We start from the raw sequence: 9,638 nt of genomic DNA on the forward strand, positions 1-9,638 counted from the left end.
ACCATCATTAACAAAATAAATTTAATCAAATAATATAAATTTACACAATATACATAATGAACTGCACACACACACACATATATATATATATATATATATATATATATATATATATATATATATATATATATATATATATATATATATATGTCGTACCTAATAGCCAGAACGCACTTCTCAGCCTACTATTCAAGGCCCGATTTGCCTAATAAGCCAAGTTTTCATGAATTAATGTTTTTTCGTCTACCTAACCTACCTAACCTAACCTAACCTAGCTTTTTTTGGCTACCTAACCTAACCTTACCTATAAATATAGGTTAGGTTAGGTTAGGTAGGGTTGGTTAGGTTCGGTCATATATCTACGTTAATTTTAACTCCAATAAAAAAAAATTGACCTCATACATAGAGAAAAGGGTTGCTTTATCATTTCATAAGAAAAAAATTATAGTAAATATATTAATTAATGAAAACTTGGCTTATTAGGCAAATCGGGCCTTGAATAGTAGGCTGAGAAGTGAGTTCTGGCTACTAGGTACGACATATATATATATATATATATATATATATATATATATATATATATATATATATATATATATATATATATATATATATATATATATATATATATGCACAGTTTTTACAGACATGAAAACAAAGATTGAGAAGACAACGCATTCACACACAAACAGATCAAACAAGGCTTAAAAAAGACAATCTTTGGCTCTCACCACTGTAAACAAAAGCCTATCAATTGTACACAATCATTTACTGTAACAAACATCTTACACAATTCTTGATACAGTAGTCACCCCCCCCTAAAAAAAATTAAATAAATAATTATATGAAAGAAGCGTCCAAAATGAAGCATAAATAAACACCACTTGTAATAATGGCGATGATAAATTAGAATAAACAATAATTATATTTTATAATAAATATATAATTACATTATAACTATATAATTACATAATAATGTTATTGTATTATATAATTATCATGTATTAAATATGAGATTTGTGCATAATGAACTCATGATGTATCAATGAGAAAATCGGTAGGAGCTGTGAGGAGGATTCGAACCTGCGCACTTGGTACTTTCAACCACGTGCCCTATGCTATGCCATTGTAAATAAAACAATGCTACCTGGGATTCAACGGAATCCTCTAGGGGTCCGGAGGCTTCTACTGAAGCCAATTAACGTGATACATCAATGAGAAAATTGCATTGGGGGGGGGGGTGTGAAACCCCTGATTGGGCTTCAGGGGAAGCCTCAGAAATCCTAGAGGGTTCAGTGGACTCCCAGGTGGCATTGTTTTATTTACCATGTCATGGTGTAGTGGTCTAAGGCATGTGCTTGGAAGTACCAAGTGCGCAGGTTCGAATCCTTCTCATGACTCCTACTGATTTTCTTATAAGATTTGCAATAATGATAATGATTAACAAATATTATAACATAAATAATGGTTATGAAGTTAATGCATTGTTGGCCAGCAGTGAAGCAGTTCAACATTGACATGTACAAAAATGTACATATTCCTGATACCAGTTGGTTTGGTCAGAGTGAAAAGCTAGACCATATGGACCTATAGGGTTTAAAGGTATGCTATAGGCCTATATAGATTTGACAATACTGCCATTGTAATACTGTTCTCATATATACAAACAAATATGGCACACTTTTCTAATTGTCAGTCAAATACAACTATAATTTTCTATAATATTAATATATATATATATATATATATATATATATATATATATATATATATATATATATATATATATATATATATGAGAAGTGAACACTCTTTCGTATTCAGAGTTAAATGTCAAGTTTTTCCCTGAGTGCTCTGTGTTCCCTTCTCTGAGGCTGTGGGTCCCTATAATTGCACCAGTGGTGGTACCCCCCTTATGTATATATATATATATATATATATATATATATATATATATATATATATATATATATATATATATAATACATACATACACACACATCAGACTACTTGTCACTGCCAAATAATAATTATACATCACTCATAACGTCCAGTCACTGGTCAAATATCTCTGTTTGCGTCCACTTCTGACAACTGTAGTGTCATTTCAGTGTTTGACTAGTGTCTAGTGTTATCTGAAGTCTCTGTTTTCACGTTGAGAACTCTATTATTAACACAGTAAAATTTCTCGATTTATTATTTCCACTGACCGTTCCTGTGGCACTGTCACTGCCACTATTGACATATTCCCTGGCTTTTCAGACCTCTAGTGGTGTCCTCACTATTCTACTCACTGTCAGTTTGCTACAGTTTTCACTTTCCTAAAATTTGTGATTATTATTTAAAGTTTATCACCACTGTACTATAATTCCAAATTCATTTTCAATATTTGGGTTCCAAAGGCCGACTTTCTCAATCGTGCATGAAGTCTCTTATTTCCACCACTGTGACCTCGACCTTCACTACTGACCTTTACCCGTACCCTGGTGAGCTTGACCTTCACCTGGCACTTGTTCTGGGACATTCAGGCCAAACAAGTCCTTGAGGACTACTGCCTCGATGGCATGAATTGAGTAATGTTGGTCACTTTATCCATTGTCTCACAAACCGGTTAAGAATGCGACCAATTAATTACACGTTTACAGAGACTGAGACGACTTGTGTGTTTATCCTTCTGTCATACGTGCTGGAGTGGTGGACACTGTCACATGTTGGGATGCATTGATGTGACTCGAGGGCGAGCTGGGGCTGCAGTGACGTGACTCCGAGGGCGAGCTGGGGCTGCAGTGACGTGACTCGAGGGCGAGCTGGGGCTGCAGTGATGTGACTCCGAGGGCGATCTGGGGCTGCAGTGACGTGACTCGAGGGCGAGCTGGGGCTGCAGTGATGTGACTCGAGGGCGAGCTGGGGCTGCAGTGATGTGACTCCGAGGGCGATCTGGGGCTGCAGTGACGTGACTCGAGGGCGAGCTGGGGCTGCAGTGACGTGACTCGAGGGCGAGCTGGGGCTGCAGTGACGTGACTCGAGGGCGAGCTGGGGCTGCAATGATGTGACTCGAGGGCGAGCTGGGGTTGCAGTGATGTGACTCGAGGGCGAGCTGGGGCTGCAGTGACGTGACTCGAGGGCGAGCTGGGGCTGCAGTGATGTGACTCGAGGGCGAGCTGGGGCGGCAGTGATGTGACTCGAGGGCGAGCTGGGGCTGCAGTGATGTGACTCGAGGGCGAGATGGGGCTGCAGTGACTTAACTGGATGACTTGGGCAGCAGTGACTTGAGCAGATTTGACTCGAGGGTGACCTGAAGTAGTAGGACTTGACTCGAGGGGGTGAGCTCACTTTCTGGCCTTGTGGGTCTTCCTGGTCTTGAGGACGAGGTGGTGGAGGGCGGCCATTGCCTCATCTAGTCCCTCGCCCGTAACAGCGCATGCGGCGGCCACGGCCCATGGTTGCGGCTGCGGCAGGTCGGGCAGGCCAAGGGCTTTGGCCAGCTGCTGGGTATCAATGGCCCCAGGAAGATCCTGCTTGTTGGCCAGCACCAGCAGCGGCGGCCGAGCTCTGTTGAGCGCCAAGCACTCGCTGTTCTGCACGCGGGTGAGGCGGTGGAGCTCCAGACGAGCCTCCTCCAAGCGGTCCCAACTACTGCTGGAGTCGACGACGAAAATAAGGGCATCCGTAGCTCGGGTATAGGAACGCCATAGTGGTCGTACCCGCTCGGCGCCGCCAACATCCCACACTAGCCACTGCCCACCCCCACACTTCACCTTCTCGCAGTTGAAGCCCACAGTGGGCACGGCGTTCACGTACTGGCCGTACTTGAGCCGCAGGAGAGCCGTGGTCTTGCCCGAAGAGTCCAATCCCACAAGCACCACGTGTGGCGGGCTAGTCACTAGTGCTACGAGACCCAGCACCAGGGACTGTGCTGCCTCTACCACGCGATTCACACCCATGGCTCTTACACCAACTGATCCACGCTCTGTTACAACCAGCTACCTGGATATTTTATCTGATCCACGCTGTTACAACCAGCTGAGCCACACTTTACACTCCACACACGGTAAGTGTAATCACTAATAAACCCCCGCTATAAAGAGCTGTAAGTGGTTAAGTTTCGTATCTTTTATTTGGCAGGTTGACCAAGCCAAGTGAAAAGTGTGGAGAGCGAGACTGACGAACCCTCCCCGCGTCGTGGTCTGCTGGGGACTGATGCCATTGGGACGTGCTCGTCCAAATATGGAGGCGCGTGAGTTTCTTTAAAAAGAGTTGCCAATTGCCACTTGTTCTTCTGAACAGGAAGCACAGATAATTAGAATATTTTTGAACACATTCAGTAGATTCATATGTAACTAGCACTTAGTGTTATTCCCTAATAGTAAAACTCATTTTTGGGCGTAATAAATTAAGGCAAAGTTATTGACGTTAGGCTACTATTTTTTTCCTGGCCAATCACAGCCGAGAACGGAGGAGGTAGGCGGAGCTACAGCCATGACGTAGCACACAAACATTACCACGTGCTCAAGTTTACTAATTTAGTATCCACATTTGTTGTATAATAAAGCTCATTGCATATGAAGGCAAACTAATAAGAACATAAGAAATAAACATTGCAGTATGCTTACTGGCCAATAAAAGCAGGTTACATTTACACATAAGAAGTATCAGTTAAGAAAATTATTAGTTATGAAAAGAACTCACTAAAATAAAGTACCAGTTACGAAAACAACCAATTAAAAACTATTAGTTAAGAAAACTATCAATTGAGAAAGTATCAGTTAAGAAAACTATCAATTAAGAAAACTTAACTGATAGTTAAGAAACTCAACTCATGATACCGGCCCATGCAGTGCTTAATGTGTCTTTATATCTAACTAATACTTAAAATATATATTTTTTGTATAAACTGTTAATGTATATGTTGAATGACTTTTTTCATTTGTCTAAACCTGATCAATATTTTTTAATTCCTTCATAAATGAGAAGATTTACGAAAAAAATTATCATCTCTGAAAATATGTTGATTAACACGAAAGTACTTAAGGAATTTACTGTTTCACTCTCTCCTTCGTGGCTAAACATTGTCATATAATATATGAAAAAGTTTAACCAATGTAAATGTACACATTTGTTTAAAGTACACACACACAATTCAAGGGAACATGTTATACCTTGTAATACCAGACGAGCCTCTGATACTAGGCGACCAGTAAGAGGGTGGTGGTGGGGGGGGGGGGGGGGAATTAGCCTAATCGTTTCCTCAGCCACACCCTCACGTCGTCGCCAGGTTTACGAGCGCGGGTTTACTCGTAAACCAAAAGTGGGCTGTTTGTGGCTCCGTCTGGTCCGCCGTAAACTACGAACACAGCCATGTGGATCAAAGGGGATTTGGAAGAGGCTTTAGGGAGTTGGGGGTAACTTGTGACAGGCTGGTGGGGAAATTTGAAGGAAGATTTGAGGGGAATTTTAGTGTGAATTAGGAAAAAGTTTCGGGAAGTTTAAAAGTAAACTTGACGGAAACTTCAGGAAGATGGAGCTAGTACACAGATGAGTATATATATATATATATATATATATATATATATATATATATATATATATATATATATATATATATATATATATATATATATATATATATATATATATATATATATATCTCTCTCTCTCTCTCTCTCTCTCTCTCTCTCTCTCTCTCTCTCTCTCTCTCCCCAACCCATCACCAGGTCTCTAACAATACTCAATAATCCTGGATTACTCAGATCATTAACTAGGGCGTAAACCCAGAGGGGATTAACCATATGAAGGAGACACAAGGGATTTACCCATGTTTTCCTAGGCAGCAACTGTGAATAGGTCCTGTAGGGCTGTTCTTGTTGGTAGTGTATTTGTTGCTCTTGTCGTTATTGTATTTGTTCTTGTTCACGTTCAGGTGTAGTTCAGCGTACATAAGGGAAAGGAGAACGTGAATAAGTCTCCATGGCGCAGTGGTAACGCATTCGCCCCGCGCTTCGCAAGCGATTTGGCCTAGGTTCGTATCCTGGCCGGGGAGGATTGACTGGGCGCTAATCCTTAACTGTGCGCCTCTGTTCACCCAGCAGTAATTGGGTGCCTGGTTGTTTAACGGTTGGCTGGTGGTATTCTAAGGGAAACTAGTGAGTAAAGTTTACCATGAGTTAGGGGGAAGTTTCCAGCCCAAAGGGAGCTGGCGGCTGAGAGGACGGAACACTGGACACGTAAGCCTGTGGTCCCGAGTTCGATCCCGGGCGCCGGCGAGAAACAATGGGTAGAGTTTCTTTCACCCTAATGCCCCTGTAACCTAGCAGTAAATAGGTACCTGGGAGTTAGTCATCTGTCACGGGCTGCTTCCTGGGGGTGGAGGCCTGGTCGAGGACCGGGCCGCGGGGACACTAAGCCCCGAAATGATCTCAAGATAACCTGCTGACAGGACTCAGCATTCGTCAGTTCCTGTACTCATCTGTGTACAAAACCAAGCCACACTGGGGCAGAGAAATGTTAACAACGTATAAAGTATTGTCAGAGTAAACAGGAGATAGAGCAAGCGAGAGGGTGAAGAGATGGAGGCAAATGTCATACTGGATTGAAATGTAAATTTGGTGGACTTCAGAGGTCAGAAACCTGTATATCAGTCCTCTGAATGTCAAGAGGCGGGACACAAGTTAGGGGGGGGGGACATGATCACCACATTCAAGATTCTGAAGGGAATTGATAGGGTAGATAAAGACAGGCTATTTAACACAAGGGACACACGCACAAGGGGACACAGGTGGAAACTGAGAGCCCAAATGAGCCACAGAGATATTAGAAAGAACTTTTTAGTGTCAGAGTGGTTGACAAATGGAATGCATTAAATTAGGAAGTGATGTGGTGGAGGCTGACTCCATACACAGTTTCAAGTGTAGATATGATAGAGCCCAATAGGCTCAGGAACCTGTACACATGTTGATTGACAGTTGAGAGGCGGGACCAGAGCCAGAGCTCAACCCCCGCAAACACAACTAGGTGAGTACAAGTAGCTCAGATCCAGCTCAGGTTCACCTAGATGAGTATTCGGTCCACGTGGCGAAGTGGTGACACATCCGCCTTGCGTTTCGCAAGCCATTTGGCCTGGGTTCGTATCCCGGGGAGGATTGACTTGGCGCCAATCCTTAGCTGTAAGCCTCTGTTCACCCAGCAGTAAAATAGGCACCTGGTTGTTAAAAGATTTGGCGGGTCGTATTCTGGGGAACTTAGGATTAAGGACCTGCCCTAAACGCTACGCGTGCTGGTGACTGTACAAGAATGTAACAACTATTGTATATATATAAATAAAATGTAAAATAAAATACATCAGTACTCACCATCCACACCCCGTGACCACTGGACCCTCCACAACACTCACCATCCTCACCATCCGGGCGCCTGTACGGACTCTGAAAACTTAACATTGACCAATAAGACTTAGGCCCGTTATCCCTGATAACAACAATAAATAGGATTTGACCCAAAGGAAATCACTATTTATTCATTAGGAAAATTGGAACCTCTGCTTAAATTACTGGATGATATCTATAGGCGAATGGGTGTTGTTTAATGCTATTGTTATAGAGGATGGTTATCTCGTCATACTGGATGGTTATCTTGTTATAGAGGATGGTTAGCTCGTCATACTGGATGGTTATCTTGTCATACTGGATGGTTATCTTGTCATAAAGGATGGTTATCTTGTTATAGAGGATGGTTATCTTGTCATAAAGGATGGTTATCTTGTTATAGAGGATGGTTATCTTGTTATAGAGGATGGTTAATTAGCTCGTCATACTGGATGGTTATCTTGTCATAGAGGATACTTATCTTGTCATAGAGAATGGTTATCTTGTCATAGAGGATGGTTATCTTGTCATAAAGGATGGTTATCTTGTTATAGAGGATGGTTATCTTGTCATAGAGGATGGTGCTCAACCATTTCCATCCGACCCGGGTCAAACTCCAAATATGTGCAACGAGCCAGAATTCGGCTCGAAATTAATAATCATGAGTCAAATTTCCACTATACCTGATATTTTGAAAACTGCAGGGGGGTTTGGGCAAAATGTGACTCATCGCTGTTTTCAGTAATTGGCATATTTTCGGTATAAAAAGTCGTAATTTCAAACTCTAAATATGTGCAATGAGCCAGAATTCGGCTCGAAAATAACCCTCATAAGTCAGATTTCCGATATTTCTGATATTTTGAAAACTGCAGAAGGATTTGGGCAAAATGTGACCCATCGCCATTTTCAGTAATTGGCATATTTTCGGTATAAAAAGTCGTAATTTCAAAGTTCACATATGTGCAATGAGCCAGAATTCAGCTCGAAATTAACGTTCATGAGTCAGATGTCCGATATTTCTTATATATTGAAAACTGCAGGAGGGTTTGGGCAAAATGCGACCCATTGCCGTTTTCAGTAATTGGCATATTTTCCGTATAAATAATCGAAATTTCAAAGTTCACATATGTGCAATGAGCCAGAATTCGGCTCGAAAATAATTCTCATGAGTCAGATTTCCGATATATCTCATATTTTGAAAACTGCAGGGGGGTTTGGGCAAAATGTGACCCATTGCTGTTTTCAGTAATTGGCATATTTTTTTCAGTAATTGCCGATTTTTTCTGGATTGGTATTTTTTTGCGTGTACTAGATCAGATATCACACTGGGGTTACTTTGTTGTGTATTTTACTCTACTCCTTCTAAGACTGGTGCTGGCTGTTACTTAAGCATTCCTTCGAACTGTTTCTTATCTTGAGATGATTTTGGGGCTTTAGTGTCCCAGCGGCCCGGTCCTCGATCAGGCCTCCACCCTCAGGAAGCAGCCCGTGACAGCTGACTAACACCCAGGTACCTATTTTACTGCTAGGTAACAGGGGCATAGGGTGAAAGAAACTCTGCCCATTGTTTCTCGCCGGCGCCCGGGACCACAGGATCACAAGTCCAGTGTGCTGTCTGCTCGGCCGACCAGCTTCTTCTCTGGTTGGAGATTCCAAGAGGAAATGGTTTCACTTGGCACATTAGGTATACATGTAGGACTAACTTGACATATTAGATGTAACATAATACAAGTAGGAGCCCTTGATTGTTTTAAGCATAGGTTAAACATATATATATGAACAAGATTGGGTGGTTATAGATAGGAGCTGCCTCGTATGGGCTAATAGGCCTTCTGCAGTTACCTTCATTCTTATGTTGTTGCGTACATGTTGGAGTAAATTGGCAAATTAGGTGTACACATAAGCAGGACCAGTGCCAGAGTACTTTGCATCCTAGGCAACGAAAACTACTCATAGTAGCAAAAAAAAAAAAAAAAACCAACTTCAATTAAAAAAAACAGACATTTTGTACAACAAATTATAAGCACAAAACTTGAAAATGCAAAATTTAGTTTAAGTTGCAAGAATAAATAATACATCAATCTTTGATTATCTTTCTCAAATACAAAAGAAAATTTGTATAAAACTGTGATCCTCGAAGGTCAGTATTGTGCATCCCTCTCAGTTCTGCACCCTTGGTGGATGCCTAGTTGTCCTAATGGTGGCCCCTCTCTTCCTGCTTGAAGGTTTCACTTAGCATATTGTATGGAGAGATGTCAACCTCCCCTGGCAAACTGG

At 41.7% G+C, this 9,638-nt stretch overlaps 1 protein-coding gene across 1 annotated transcript; it reads right to left on the reverse strand.

Moving 5' to 3' along the window:
- Positions 1 to 254: 254 nt before the first annotated feature.
- Positions 255 to 4,214, reverse strand: LOC123774397 (ADP-ribosylation factor-like protein 4C). Its single transcript, XM_045768636.2, has one exon. It carries the CDS (start codon positions 3,942 to 3,944, stop codon positions 3,330 to 3,332), a length of 615 nt encoding a protein of 204 aa, XP_045624592.1. The 5' UTR covers positions 3,945 to 4,214; the 3' UTR covers positions 255 to 3,329.
- Between the last annotated feature and the right edge of the window lie 5,424 nt (positions 4,215 to 9,638).

Source organism: Procambarus clarkii, chromosome 61, assembly GCF_040958095.1.
Source record: "Procambarus clarkii isolate CNS0578487 chromosome 61, FALCON_Pclarkii_2.0, whole genome shotgun sequence".
In the NCBI taxonomy this organism is placed as follows: Eukaryota; Metazoa; Arthropoda; class Malacostraca; order Decapoda; family Cambaridae; genus Procambarus; species Procambarus clarkii.

Bases quoted from the DNA above. Each gene is read 5' to 3' on its own strand.
- LOC123774397 (XM_045768636.2), bottom strand. From the start codon at position 3,944: ATGGGTGTGAATCGCGTGGTAGAGGCAGCACAGTCCCTGGTGCTGGGT.